The following is a 15855-nucleotide window of genomic DNA, read 5'->3' as shown; positions in this document are numbered from 1 at the left end:
CCTGTCACACCAATATCTTATCCCATCTCAGCTCACCCTAACCACCATCTCTAGCCAGAATAACTGGGTTCCCCCTCCTCCTACCCTATCCCCTAGCTGCAAGACCTCTCACAGCTCCACTGTGCTAATCTTGGAAGGTCTGGGGCAAGTTTGAATGTAGGGCCTCGTGTTTGGTAGAGTTGTACTCTACCACTCTACCACTTGAGCTACACCCCTAGGGTCTTATGCTCTGCCCAGACTGGTTTCAAATCACAACTCTCAGATAATCTCTGCCTTCAAAGTAATTGGGATTACAAGTATGTACAACTATACCTGATTTGTGTTGATTCTTAATCCTTGGCTTTGGATCTTTGACCCACAATCCTGGTCCAGGAATATCACCCATGAACTATGTAAAGAATTTTCTTTCTCATCGTTTTTTTTCCTAGTTCATTTGTTTACTAATTTTTTTCCCAGTCCTGGGCTTGAACTCTGGGCCTGGGCTCTGTCCCTGACCCTCTTTGTGCTCAAGGCTAGTGCTCTACCACTCTAGCCACAGTGAAACTTCCAGCTGTTTCTGAGTAGTTTATTGGAGATAAGAGTCTCATGGACTTCCTGCCCTGGCTAGCTTTGAACCATGATCCTTAGATCTCAGCCTCCTGCATAGCTAGGATTACAGGCATGAGCCACCAGCACCTGGTAAGTTTCACTTTTTTGCCTAGACTATGATCTTCCTATTTTTTCTTCCTTTTTGTGTACCTACAATGACAGGCATGCACTGTACTGCCCAGATTTTTATTGCTAAAGATGCCAAGTCTCAAAAACTTTTTGCCTGGGCTGATCTGGAATTGTAAACCTCCATAACTAAGCCTGCATAGGAGTGAGAATTACAGGTATGAGAAATTGTTCTTGGCATGTCATGTATGTGTATACATACATGACATACATAATATTAGTAGTATTAATATAGATATAGTATTAAATGTACATAGTATTAGTTATATAATCCTGCAGAGGAGCAAGCATTACAGGAGTCAGCCATTTTCTTGGCATGTTGTATATACATATATATGCATCTATATGTATATATATTTGTATGTATGACATATACAGTAGTAGTATAATAGTATTAATATATACATTGTATTAATTATATAGTTTAAATTAAATATTATCTTGTCTTTTTTTTGTCTGTCATGGGGTTTGAACTCTGGGCATAGGCACTGTCCCTCAGCTCTTCAGCTCAAGGCAAGTGCTCTACCATTTAAGCCACAGTGACACTTCCAGTTTTCTGGTGGTTAACTGACGATAAGAGTCTCACAGACTTTCCTGCCTGGGCTGGTTTTGAACTGCAGTCCTCAGATTTCAGCCTTCTGAGTAGCTAGCATTACAGGCATGAGCCACTGGCACCCGGCTATCTTACCTTTTCCTTCCTTCCTTCCTTCTTTCTTTCTTTCTTTCTTTTGTTGGTCATGGGGCTTGAACTCTGAGCCTGGGCACTGTCCCTCAGCTCTTCAGCTCAAGGTTAGCACTCTACCACTTGAGCCATAGCTCTACTTCCAGCTTTTTCTGTTTATGTGGTGCTGAAGAATCGAACCCAGGGCCTCATGCATGCGAGGCAAGCACTCTACCACTGAGCCACCTTCTCAGCCCAAGTTTTTCATTTTTATATGTTGTATTTAAGTATTATTTGTAAAATTAAAAAATATATACATATATTAGATTACACGCTTAAAATTATATTTTTATGTTATATTCATGCAGCACTAATTAAAAATTAAAAATAGATTATATATTTATCTGTATATAAATATTGGATGAATTGAAAATGTTAGAATGTTCATAATCTCTGTACTCTTCACAGTTTTTGAAGGGGGAAATCTATTTCCATGTACTGTGGCTCTTCCCTGTTTTATTTGTTTTCTTTGTATGTGCCAGTCCTGGGGCTTCAACCCAAGGTCTAGATGTTGTCTCTGAATTCTTTTGCTCTAGGCTAGTGCTCTAACACTTGAGCCACAGTTCTACTTCCAGCTTTTTGTTGGTTAACTGGAGAAAAAAGAGTTTCGTGGCCTTTTCTGCATGGGCTGACTTCTGTGATTCTCAGATCTCAGCCTTGTGTGTAGCTAGGATGACGGGTGTAAGCCACCAGCTTCCAGTCCCCTCTTTTAAATAAAGGCAAGGAGACATGAATTTACAGCTAGTTAGAAGCAGACACTGCACAGGAAAACAATTCTTGACACTTGGAATTCTGACAATGCTCCTTCTTCCTTTGGGTGAATATTTTAAATCCATCTTCCCATGGAATTTATCCTAATGTAAAAAACATTTATGTTTTAAAGCATTTTATTGATCACCCTACCTCGCCTCTCTGTAAAAAATTATATTGAATTTTTGGAATTTTTTTTCCTGTAAACAGAAACCTCTAAGTATTTCTTTTCAAGATTGAGTCTTTTTGGTATTTGCACACAATCCACTAAATGTAAATACGTGAACATTTTTGATGAATTTTTTAAAGTGAGCTGGGCACTGGTGGCTCACACTTGCAATCCTAGTTACTCAGGAGGCTGAGATCTGAGGATTATGGTTCAAAGTCAATCTGGGCAGATAAATCTGAGAGACTCTTACCTCCAATTAACCAGTAAAAATTCAGAAGTAGAGATATGATTCAAGTGGAAGAGCACGCATGCACGTGTGCGTGTGTGTGCGCGTGCGCGCGCGCACACACACACACACACACACACAGAAGCAAAATGCTTTCCCCCTACCTGGTTCACGTCCCCCACCAGATTCTCCTTGACACCTCTGCACTCTCCCACCCTGCACTTAACTTGTCTCCTCTTTGTCTCCCCCTTTAGAACAAAGATCCATAAAGCCAGGGGTTGTCTGCACTATCTGCGGCCATCTTCATCCCCTGCTGCAGGTCTAGTCTAAGAAGATGCTCACAGAATTCCTGGTAGGGAGTGAGTAGCTTCCACCACAGTGCCCCCTCTTCAGCTGCCATGTACGCATGGTTCAGAGTTGATGCACAATGAAAGAGGACAGCAAGTCCCAGGGAGTCTCTCCTACCTCTGTTTCCCTCCACTCTGCCTGAGGGTGGGGTGGAGGAAGGCAACCACACTTCTATCTTGGGAGTTACATAGAGAGTGCACAAGGCTGTGAGATGGCACAGCCTGCTCTGGTGTGAGGGGCTCGGCTTATCCACATCAGGGAAGCTGTAGGTGGATCCTCGAAAGGCAGAAAATCCACTGTCAGTCTGATGCTCTCTGCACACCCCATCTCCCTGCATGGAGGACAACAAGAAGCAACAGTCCTCCTGTTCCCTCCTACTTAGTGCCTGCATGGTCCACAGAAAGCTCACAGCCAGTACTTACTGGATGGATGCATGCATGGAAAAATTAAAATGGATGGATACATGGGTAAACATAGGGGGGCTGGATGGATGGAAGAAAAGCAAAAAGCATGGGTGGATGGATAAACAGATAGATGGCAGACTGGATGGATAAATAGATGGACATATATGGATGAATACATGGGTAAATGTATGGGAGGGCAGATAGACAGAAGGCAGAATGGATGGGTGGATGGATGGATAGATGGATGGATGGATAGATGGATGAGTGGATGGATAGATGGATGGGTCAATAGATGGATAAGGGATAAGCACATGGCTAAATGTGTTGGGGACAGATAGATTGCAGAGTGGATGGGCAGATTATGGGTGAATGGATGGATGGATGGGAGAACGGATGAATGAACAGATAGGTAAATGGATGGATGAGTATATGAGTAAATGTATGAGGGATGGATGGATGGATGGACAAATGGATGGATGGATGGATGGATGGATGGTAGGAATATAATTGGCTCTTCCCAACCACCTCTCCCTCAATAATAATATAGATTTAACCTTAACTCAGAGGACACTGTGTCTGCTGTTAAGAAGTAAGGAAGCTTTTCTCACTACTAGAAAATAGTTACTGAGGAAGTTTCCACTACAGTAAAGGGTTAAATCTGCACCCCAGGCACCCGAATCCTCACATTCAGCTGCCAGGGCTCTGGCCTTCCCTCCTACGCTGTCCTGGGAGTCAAAGCACATCTTTGTTTGCCCAACTCTTAGCAACTGTTGCTTTTCCTGAAGGACAAGCAGGAGCCAGCTGTCAGCCCACAAAAAGAAAGGCAGGGAAGGCTGGCCCTTCAGTGAGCAGTTGTGAAATAGAAGCCACTCAGTGTCTGGATTCCAGGGGGTCCTTCACATTTTCTTATGTAACTACCTGCTCTCAGGCTGGGAACCCCAAAACCCACCCGCTGCACAGCAGCTCAAAGGGCTGGGGGCAGGAAGGACCTCTTCTAAAATAGAGAAAAGAAAGACAGCCTCATGGGTTGTTCAGAAACCACAGCAGCTCTGCATGTGGCCCATGCTGGCATGTCAAATGCAGCATGATCGAGAGGACAAGAACCTGGCCTGAAAATTAGCACGTGATGCTAAAATATTTACCGGTGACATGGATGGCTGAGATTTGCCCGCAGGGTCAGGAGGACGTAGGTGGGAACACAAGGAGCACCATCCAGCATTACATTACAGACACCAAACATGGGGAGCAACTCCCACTGTTGCATTAGAGACGTGGAGCACGAGGAACACCTCACACCATTGCATTGCAGCCGTGCAGCACAGGGAGCACCTGCCAGCACTGCATTACAGACACAGCATGAGGAGCACCTCACAGCATTCTATTAGAGACACAGAGCACAGGGAGCACCGCCCAGCATCGCATTACAGACAGAGAGAACAAGGGAGCACCACCCAGCATTGCATTACAGACAAGGAGCATGAGGAGCACCGCCCAGCATTGAACACAGATGCAAGCTGCCTCCCCATCCCACAGGGAGAGTGTAGAGGCCTGCAAGGACCTCAGGAGCCTGATCTCAGTGCAAGGATATCCTACAACCATGAGCAAGCCATCTGCCTTCTCTAGGTCCCAGTTTCCCCACCTGACTAATCCTAGTCGGGTCATCCAAGTGGATGGTGAGATGTCATGTAGAGCATGGTGTCCCCAAGGGGATGGGACATGTCTGGCCTCCTTACACTGGGACAGTCACAACCACCCTGCCCTCTCCATAGCCTATCTTAACCCCCCCCCCAAAGCTAGCACATTCCTTGTACCCCATTGGGAGCAACAGGACTATTTTTAGGGACTACGGCTCTGGAGCCTGGAGACAAGACAAGACCTAAGTTGCCCAGAGTTGGGTTAAAATACCTGAGGATCCCTCCTCTCCTGGGATCAGATCCCCAATGCTGGGAGGGTGTGGTGGCCCAGCTCACCACCAGGGGGCACCCCGCAAGGGTCTACCTTGGCTCTGGGTCTAGGCCCAGCAGCCAAAGACCTGCATGGGCCCTCTGAAGTCTTATCTGCTCCCTGCCAGGTGAGCACCAGGGCAGTGACTGCCCACACCCTCTCTGGGCACGGAGCCCCATCCCCACACCAGGTGCTTGCTGGGAGGAAAGGTCCCCTGTCACCTAACCCATGTGTCCACAGGGGGCTTGTCATTGAGGTGAGAAGGTTAATGGCCCCGGGCACTGGTGGCTCAGGCCTATAATCCTAGTTACTCAGGAGGCTGAGATCTGAGGATTGCAGTTCAAAGCCAGCCTGGGCAGGAAAGTCCGTGAGACTCTTATCTCCAAGTAACCACTCAGAAAACTAGAAGAGGCGCTGTGGCTCAAGTGGTAGAGCGCTAGCCTTAAGCTGAAGAGCTGAGGGACAGTGGCCAGGCCCAGAGTTCAAGCCCCACGACCAACCAAAAAGACAAAAAAGAAGGCAAATGGCTAGAGGGGTCTGCAGCATGAGACACACACACATTAGATCCTAGAGTTGTAAAACATAAATAAGTAAGTCGACACCAGGCAGCAATGGCTATACTCCTCAAAACCTGAGGCTCACCTCTCCCCCAAAACTCCAAGAGCTGACCTTGGAAGCTAGGATGCGTTGTCATTTTTCACACTCTGCAGCAATGCAGACCTGGAGACCTTTACTGACAGACTCTGAAGAGAGCTGAACTGCAACTGTCAACATACTGCAGGATTTCCAATCCACTGGAAAATTTTGGCCATGTGGAAAAGTACTGTTCTCTGAAAAAGGTTATTGCCATTGCTATTACCTATTCAGGTAATGAGGTACTTATGCCGTTGTGGAGGTCAGAAAGGTCAATCAAGATCAGTTCAAATCCCAACCTCTCCTGTTCCCAACAAGCTTGGGAAACAGTTAAACCTTTCTGGATTCTAATCAGGCAGCAGTATCTCACGCCTCTAATCCTAGTTACTCAGGAGGCTGAGATCCAGAGGATTACAGTTCAAAGTCAGCCCAGAAAGAAAAGTCTGCAAGACTTCATCTCTAGCAAAAAGTCAGGCTGAGGCATATGGTAGAATAGCGGCCAAGTAAAGGAAGCCAAAGCAAAGCCCTGAGTTCAAATCCTGATATCACTACAGCAGCAACAACAATGAAAAAAACCCAAAACGTTTCTAAGACTCATCTGCCAAATGGTCTTTGTAGCAATGTCAGCCTCAGAGTACTATTTGCAGGGTCTAATATGACAATGTTCATGTTAGGCCTTCCAGCCTCTGCCCCAGAATGAGCCTGGCGATGGTGCAAGAGGAGAAAACAAAACAAACAAACCTCAAATATTCTCCATGTTCAGGCCTTTAAGTATCTCTTCAGAGTGAGGCCTTGCACTTTTCCAAAATGGTAATTTTGTTTTTTCATCACCGCCCAAAAGGGAAGCAGAAAGTCCCAAAGCCTGAGCCAAGCTAGAGAGAATCAGGGATGAAAACGTTCTTAGCAGCCAGAGGCTGCTGCATGTGACCGGGCAGACAGCGTGTTTTCCCCATCACCTGAGCCCAGAGCCAAACCCTGGAAAAACAAACTGCAGAGACAGTGGGTGGGAGGAAAAGACTCAGCACAGATAGCTAGCGGGGCTTCGCTCAGGCCAGACGCCTCAGTTTTTAATTAGAGCCACAGAGAGAAAGAGTCCCCAGCCAGGGCCACCACCAACAGGCGCTGTTTCCTAATTATCTTGTGTTTCAGCTCCCCGAGGCTCTACCACGTTCCCTCTCCAGGCACCCTAATCGGGAAGTCAGAAGGGACCAGATGGAGACTCAGGGCCCCTGCCTCCCTCCCAGAGGCCAGGCTCTGATTGCCCTGGGACATCCCAGGGTTCTGGGGACCACATTCTTGAGGCAGCTCAGAGAACTAGCTGCCCAGCTAGCTGCCCTGTGTGGAGGTGAGATTTGCTGCACCTGCTGTTACCCCTGGCCCTCACCAGGAGCAATTGGATCCTGCAGAAGGGACCTGAAAGGGATGCTCTAGGGGGTAGAAAGCCCTGTTCCAATCCCAGCTTGGACACCTGCTGCGTGGTCTGTACATCTGCAGGGCCTCCATCTTCCCTCTCTGGGCTTCAGAGCTCTCATTTGTACAAGCCCACATCTGGGGCAAGGCGCCCTCCCCAGGACCATCCTTCCAACTTGGGGGTGTCCTAGACCAGGAGTGCAAGACAGAGCAGAGAACCCCCCTGTGGTGTGGCCTTAGAGGATGACCCTAGGGAGCAGCCTCAGGGTCACACCAGCCCCCAGGCACAGAGGGGACTGGCTGCAGGGGCTGTGTGCAGCTGGGCTATCCAGGGAGAAGCCACACAGTGGTGAAGGTCACCTGGCCTCACAGCCAAAGGACAGCCAGAGGACGATCATGATGGGGGGATGGTGACAGTGGTGCTGATGGTGGTGGTGACGATTATGGCAGTGATGGTGGTGGCGGCAGAGACAGTAAGACACGTGTGGCATCACTGTGTGACATCTTCATGACATCCCTCAAAGTCCATTTTAGTACCATCACTTGATGCCTGAGCACAGGGGGACCCCATGTGTACATGCCAGTGCACAGCTTTCTCCTTTCAAAGACATCCTAACCCCTCAGGTTGTGGTGTGTGAGAGTATGCATGCATGTACCTGCATGGGCACATGTATGCATGAGTGCCTGTGTTTGTGCATACACAGAACATTCCAGCCCAGTCCTCTGCTACAGGAGTCTCCACCCCCATCCTCTTTCACACCCGACATCCTCCAGGCCACAGCTGGCTCCCAGCACTGCAGTTCACCTCAGAACACGGGGACACCCCCCCACACACACACACTGACTATACCCAGAATGCCCAGTTCCCATGTAGGTGGGAGAGGGGAAGGTACTAGCAACCTGGCATCCTCAGGGGAGACCCCCCCCCATGCTGGAACGCTGGTTCAGCTTCAGGTGCCAGGGGTCTAGGGGGAAACTGAGGCTGTGAGGTGAAAGCAGGCAACTTGGCGAGTCAGCTCACCCCCACCCCCAACCAAGCTGCACCATTCTCTTTGAATAAAAGGATCGGATTAAATATGATCTTTGCCTTTCCCAAGCTTCAGTAAAGAAGATCAGTGGACAAGAAAGCACCCCCATCCCATAAGTGGGTCCTTGGCCCAGGAACATTTTTTTTTTTGGGTCCAGTCATGGGGCCTGAACTCTGGGCCTGCGCACTGTCCCTCAGCTCTTCAGCTCAAGGCTAGAGCTCTACCACTTGAGCCACAGCGCCACTTCCAGCTTTTTTCTTTTTGCTTATGTGGTGCTGAGGAATCGAACCCAGGGCCTCAGGCATGCAAGGCAAGCGCTCTACCACTGAGCCACCTTCCCAGCCCGCCCCCCAGGAACATTTTGATTTGTCTTACCCATCTGTGGGGACGCAGAGGAGTGGCAGGCAGCTGAGGGCAACACTGCCAGGCGCCCCCAGACTGAGAAGGGACCTTGCCACCCTTGACAAACCAGTCTCAGAAAGCTGGAAGCCAGGGTGTCTAGAAAGCTGGAAACTGGGCTGTCTAGAAGGTGCACAGAGGAGACATCAGGGGAAAGGTCAGCAGACAGTGCCTCCTGGCCCACTCCCGTTTGGAACTTTCCTGAACCCTCTGCCAGTTTTTGTAGAGACTATAGCCAGGAGGAGGAGCCCATCACATGGTCATGGAAAGTTCAAAACAGCAGACTTGAAGGAAACAGACGCACCCACTTAGCTTCCTCTCCTGCCTGTCTACTTGCATCCCCAATCAGTTCTAGGGTGTCACTGGGGACCTGCCTTAGCCATAAATGCCCACTCTGACAGACTGGGCCAGTGAGACCCAGGCAGATGCCCATGGGGACTTGTCTACCCCTGGTCACCTCCTCCTACAGGACTGGAGTTCCCTGCCTCTACTTTGAGTTGTCAAAACTGCACTAAATGGCTGGACTGAGTATTGGGAGGCTGTGGCGGGGGGCGGGGGGGGGGGGGGTTACGTCCAACTGCTCCCAATAGGGCCTACATGCCTTCCAGAGTGGGCGTCATCTTGACATCTAGTATCTAGTGGTGTTGGGTGTTGGGTGGCCCTGGCTGAAAAATCTGTTTTATTTTACTTACTTTTTATTTGTTTCTGCTAGCTCTGGGGCTTGAACTTAGGGCTTTGCACTCTCACTAGGCTTTTTGTGTTCAAAGCTAATGCTGTACCAGTTAAGTCACAGCTCTTCTTCTGGATTTTTTTGCTAGTTAACTGGAGACAGGAGTCTCATTAACTTTTCTGCCCAGGCTGGCTTTGAACCATGATCCTCAGATCCCAGCCTCCTTTGTAGTTAGGATGATAGGCATGAGCTATAGTGTCTAGCTGAAAAGCTGGTTTTAAATCTGAGCTCAAATCAGTGGCAGGCTCAAGGAAGAAAATGACTGAAAAGGGGTCCAGCTGGGTGCTAGTAGCTCACCTGTAATCCTCAGGAGGCTGAGATCTGAGAATCACGGTTCAAAGCCAGCCTGGGCAAGAAAGTTTGTGACACTCTTATCGCTAATTAACCACCAGCAAACAGAAGTGGTTCTGTGGCTCAAGGTGGTAGAGCATCAGCCTTGAACAAAAGAGCTCAGGGACAGCACTCAGGCTCTGACAAAAGAAAAGGGGTGGGGGGAGGTCCAGTATTCCCAGGAACCAGAGACATGACACCAAGAAATCACACAGCACACCCAGGGACTTCGGAGTGCATGAGTCACCCCAAATGAAACTAAAGAGGCACACTGGATTGAGTTTATGCAAACCTCTTGATGTTTCTAATTATTTACAGACTCTATTCCCAAAGCATGACCTTTGAACCCTTCATCACTCATAGGATCCTTCTCCTTAGAATAATATGGTCTCTGCCATCACTAAGACTGAGGTGACCCCAACTCAGACCCTGGCACCAAGGACAGGAAGGGGACCCGGAATCCTGTAATCTCAGCAAAGGCCAGGCACAACTGGCATATGGAATATGCCTGAACATGCAGCCTCTGTGATCATGTCTTTATATAACAGATTTGGCATCAGGGACTAGAGGTCCAGGAGACCCCTGACCTTGGCCAGGGTCCAGATGTGTCTCCTGAGCTGAACCAGAGTCACACACGGCACTGGTTTCTGAAGTCACCCCTGCCTTGGTTCCAGAAAGCAGTGACCCTCTCCTCCAGGAACCAAGTACCTCTGTGACTTGCCTGGTGACTCACACTGAAGGCTCAGAGGGGAGGCCAGAGGGGAGGCCAGGAGGGGAAGCCAGTGTCTCCAGATCCAGCCAGGGGAGCTTAACCTGGTGACCTGGTGACCTACCTTCTCTCATTGTCATCAAGGTGTGCAAAGAGCACATTTCTGGAGATGGCTTTGGCCAGCGCAGTCATGGTCTTGTAGTCCTTAGGAATGACCTGTGGGGAAGCCAGTGGAGTCAGGATGGAGTCAGACTTCTGGTCCATCACGGAGGGGAGGGGCTGGGGCCAGAACACTTCCCAGATTCTGCTTGGCCTTGGGGACCCCCACCATGACTTGAAATCTAGCAATTCTGCCCTCTGTGTGGTGCTGAGGTCAGATGATGCAAAAAGACCCAGTGTGAGATTTCATCTTGTGTGTGTATATGTGTATATGTGTGTATATGTGTATATGTGTGTGTATTTTAATAAAAGAGGAGACACCTGGAGTGGCTCAAAAAGAAGCCTGGGCATCATCTAAAATTTGGGATCATTGTCGATTGGCTCTGCTAGGATTCAGAACCACCTAGAAGGTGCTGGAAAATAGCCAGTTCCTAGGCTATATTTTGTGTTTATTTGAAGTACTGGTGTTTCAACTCAGGGCCTCAAAACCATTCTCACACTGCCTGTAATCCCAGCTACTTGGAAGGGAGATCAAGAGGACTTCTGTTTAAGGTCAGTTCTAGCAAATGTTACTAAAACACCCCTCCCTCTCCCCGCTGCCTTCTCAACTAGTAACAGCTAGGCAAAGTACCTTAAGTTGAGCCTTAAACTCATGATTCTCCTGCCCCAGCCTCTCAAGAGCTAGGATTACAAGCATACACCACTACACCTAAACCCACAAAGAGCTGCAGAGACCTCATAAAGGCTACCCCAAATACACGTTGAGCTCACACTGGCAGAGACAATGGTGACCTCCATCCTACCTACAATCTCATCTCCCATGCCATGGCTCTAATCTCTGATCAACAAGAAAACTGAAGTCCCCAGGGCTGTCAGATCTAAGGACGCAGGGGGGGGGGGGGCTCTCCTCACCTTCCTGACATAAGAGACGGCATCCTCCTCAGTGTAGACCTCAGCACTCACGCCTCCCCGCCTGCGACGTGCCTTCACCACAGGATTTGGGGGTGTTGGGGACACTTCCTCATCATGTGAGTCTGACTGCGAGTTCGACTTCTGCCGGGCCAGGATCTGTCTGTTTTCTTCCTGGGTGGGACAAAGGAAGAAGGGAAAGGAGAAAAGCAGCTGTCAGGGCTGTGCCAAACCTACAGACTCAACAAGAAAAGTAGAGCTGGAGCTGAAGCCAGAACCAGCACTTCCCCTGTGGCCCAGCAGACAGCCTATGATTGGTCAAAGTATAATCCTTCATTTGCATGAAAGGCTGTGCTGTGATTGGTGTACACTTAGTCCTTTATTTACCTGAAGGACTGTGCCATGATTGGTGCATACATAATACTTCATTTGCATGAGAGGCTATATCATGACTGGTATAACTGTAACCCTTCATTTGCATTAAGAGCTATGTAGTGATTAGTACTGTTACTCATGTTCCTGACTATGCCAAAATTGGTGCAAGTACAATCCCTCATTTGCATGAAGAATTGTGTCCTGATTGATATACACATGATCTTTTATTTGCCTAAAGGGCTATACCATCATTGGTACACATACAATTCTTTATTTGAATGAATGGCTGTGCAAACACAATCTTTTATATACATAAAGAAAGGACTGTGTCATGATTGGTGCAAGTACAATCCTTCATTTGCATGAAGACACTAGGAGGGCAAGTCTCTCACTGCACACAGTTTCTGGGAGAACAATGGGACCTGAGAGACTGGTTCATACTTTCAGTCATGCAGATCTGCTCTGCTCTGTCCACATGAGTCCCTGCTATTGGTGACTAGCACCTTCCCCTGCATACCCAGAGAGGGGCCTTAGCTGTGAGTGTCACTTGCCCTGAGCCCCAATTTTGCAGACACTTGCAGAGGCCAGAGAAGAGGTGGCCACAGATAACAGAGTCCCCCAGACCAGAGCCTGCTCTTGGGACACCAAGGCAGAGGAAGCTGAACAAGGGTTTGAGATTCCCATCATGCCTTGGCTCCCTGCTGGCTCAGCAGCTGGCACCAGTCATTTAAGGGGCTTACAGGTAGATGCATGGCTGTATATCACCTGTCCCCATACAAACTGATGACACAAGGTGAAAGATTCTGCTCATCGCCAGCCAACCTTGGTCATGTGGGTGGGTGACACAGGTGACCATGGCTGGGGAGGCTGTGGCTTAAGCACACAACCCCAACCAGACCACCACTCAAGGGCAGAATGGGCACTGGGGACAGAACTCTCCCACCTCATGTGGCACCTGCTTTGCATGGGCCATTTAACTGTGTCCTCATTCATCTGAGAATACTCAACACCCTCAACAGCAAGACCTGCAACTGTTCCATGAGGTTCTAGACAGCTGTTTTTTTTTTTAATCTTTCATGGGATTTCCAGAGAGAAGATGGCAGGTAGGTAGCATATGACTTCCTCCTAGACACTCCACTAAAATGATAGTAACATTAAAATATGTGCATATATAAATCTACAATGACAGGGAGAAGGTTAGAGATACCAAGGAGAGACAGCAAAAGATTCTTAGAAAACAGACAGCTTGGGGTTGAGGCAGATGCAGGATACTCCCAGCTCCAGGAACCAAACAACTTACCCTGAAGAAGCCACCAGCTCAGGTGACAGAGATAACCAAGAACAGAACTCTAACTAGGTGCTGGTGGCTCACGTCTTTCATCCTAGCCACTGATGAGGCGAGATTTGAGAGTTGTGGTTCAAAGTCAGCCTGGGAAAGAAAGCCCATGAGACTCTTATCTACAATTAACCACCAGAAAACCAGAAGTGGTGCTGTAGCTCAAATTGGTAGAGTGCTAGCCTTGAGTGAAAGGTCCTGAGTTCAAGACCCATGACAAAAAAAATAGAACAGGACTCCAGGTTCAGGAGGCCCCACACCAAACTGCCTCACACAACTTTCTACTACTCCCCACTTTTCTTCTACCTTTATTATGGAAATTCTCAAGAAGACATCAAAATAGAGAAAATACTACAATAAGTCACAAATGCCTTCACCATATGCCAGCCATGAGCACAACAAACCAGTCCTTTTCACTCTCCTCCATACATCTCAGACACATGTGCTCCTGCATCCAGTGGACTGAAGCAAATCTCAGATATCATATCTCTTCATTCTAAACATTACAGTATGAAGCTGTAAGAGGTGGGTCATGCCTCAAATCTTAGCTACTTTGGAGGGAGAGATGGGAAGGATCAAGGATAGAAGCCAGCCAAAGAAAAAAGTTTGGGAGATTCCCAAACAAGTTGGGTGCAGTAGCCTCTGTCTGTCACTCCAGCCACCAGGGGAAGTGCAAATAGGAGGATCATGATCCAGAATGACCTAGGGAAAAGTGAAACCCTATACAAAAAATAACTGTAGCAAAAAAGGGCAGAGGGGTAGGCTCAATTGGTACAGTTCCTGTCTAGCAACTGTAAGGTTCAGAGTTCAAAGTCCAGCACCACTCAAAGAAAAATACTTCTGTATGGATCAATAAAAGACAGCCCTAGCCAGGCGCTGGTGGCTCATGCCTGTAATCCTAGCTACTTAGGAGGCTGAGATCTGAGGATGACGGTTCAAAACCAGCCTGGGCAGTAAAGTCCATGAGACTCTATTCTACAATTAAACACCAGAAACCAATAAGTGGAGCCATAGCTCATAGTGGTAGAGCACTAACCTTGAGCAGAAGAGCTCAGAGATAGCACCCAGGTTCTTAGTTCAAGTGCCACGATTGAAAACACACACACACACACACACACACACACACACACACAACCTTATAAAACACCATCCAGGGCTGGGAATGTGGCTTAGTGGTAGAGTGCTTGCCTAGCATGTATGAAGCCCTGGGTTCAACTCTTCAGTACCATATAAACAGAAAAAGCCAGAAGTGCCTCTGTGGCACAACTGGTAAAGTACTAGCCTTGTGCAAAAAAGAAGCTCAGGGACAGTGTTCAGGCCCTGAGTTCAAGCCCCAGGACTGACCAAAACAAGCAAACAAAAACACCAGCCACAAGGCCGGGCGCTGGTGGCTCACGCCTGTAATCCTAGCTACTCAGGAGGCTGAGATCTGAGGATCGCGGTTCAAAGCCAGCCCGGGCAAGAGAGACCGTGAGACTCTTATCTCCAATAAACCACCAGAAAACCGGAAGTGGCGCCGTAGCTCAAGTGGTAGAGCGCTCGCTTTGAGCTGAAGAGCTGAGGGACAGCGCCCAAGCCCAGAGTTCAAGCCCCACGACCGACCAAAAAAAAAAAAAACACCAGCCACAGCCAGGCACTGGTGGCTCACACCTGTAATCCTAGCTACTCAGGAGGCTCAGATTTGAGAATCACAGTTCAAAATCAGCCCAAGCAGAAAATTCCTTGATAATCTTAGATCCAATTAAGCAGTAAAAATCTAGAAGTATAACTGTGGCTCAAGTGGTAGAGAACTACCTAGGCAAACAAGCTGAGTGAGTGTAAAACCCTCAGTTCAAAACGCACACACACACACACACACACACACACACAACCTTGCATACAATGAGACAAAGTCATGTGACTAAAAACTCAAAGAAACAACAGACAATATACACAGACGCTACAGGGGGTAAACATCACAGAACTAGTAGATACAGACTTTCAAATAGCTATGCTCAAATATGTGAGAAAATAAAAGGTAAGGTTATAAATGCTGGCACAGAAACAAGAAAAAATTAGTGAAAGCCAAATGGAAATTCTAGATCAAGTATTAGAAAACACAATAACAGGAACTCATAACTTGGTGGTAGACTTAATAGCAGATGAGAAGTACAGCTGAGAAAACTAATAACTTGGAATGCAAGTCAAAAGAAAACATCTGGGCTGAAGTACAAAGATTCAACAGGAAAGACAAAGGAGAAAAGCACAGAAGAGGATCTGGAATCTGGATAAGAAGCTCAAATATACATGAAATTAGAGTTCCAGATGGAGAGAAGAGAAACAAGGCTGCAGCTATGTTTGCTGAGATGATGAAAATTTTTTCCTGAACTAACAAAAGACACCAATCAGGCCACCATGCACAAACCCACAACCTTCATGGCCAACCAGGGATCTAAAGACAATGAAAGCAAACAAGTAGGTGCTGGCATCTCACACCTGTAACCCTAGCTACTCAGGAGGCTGAGATCTGAGAATTGAGATTCAAAGCCAGCTCCGGTAGGAAACTCGTACCAGTGCCACTA

At 47.9% G+C, this 15855-nt stretch overlaps 1 protein-coding gene across 3 annotated transcripts in view; it reads right to left on the bottom strand.

The window, feature by feature from the left end:
* Prkar1b (protein kinase cAMP-dependent type I regulatory subunit beta) overlaps window positions 1-15855 on the bottom strand; it is an 83666-nt gene that overhangs the window by 60056 nt on the left and 7755 nt on the right. For all 3 annotated transcript variants that reach the window (XM_042686689.1, XM_042686691.1, XM_042686690.1), the window contains exons 3-4: window positions 11587-11757; window positions 10640-10731 (exon numbers count right to left, since the gene is read on the bottom strand). In XM_042686689.1, the coding sequence (XP_042542623.1) occupies window positions 10640-10731; window positions 11587-11757 (263 nt within the window). The remainder of the gene's footprint in view (window positions 1-10639; window positions 10732-11586; window positions 11758-15855) is intronic.

The sequence above is a fragment of the Dipodomys spectabilis genome, unplaced genomic scaffold, assembly GCF_019054845.1.
Source record: "Dipodomys spectabilis isolate Male_0828 unplaced genomic scaffold, ASM1905484v1 ptg000098l, whole genome shotgun sequence".
Lineage (NCBI taxonomy): Eukaryota > Metazoa > Chordata > Mammalia > Rodentia > Heteromyidae > Dipodomys > Dipodomys spectabilis.
Note: the sequence above shows the minus strand (reverse complement) of the source record. Positions and strands in the feature narration are given on the sequence as shown.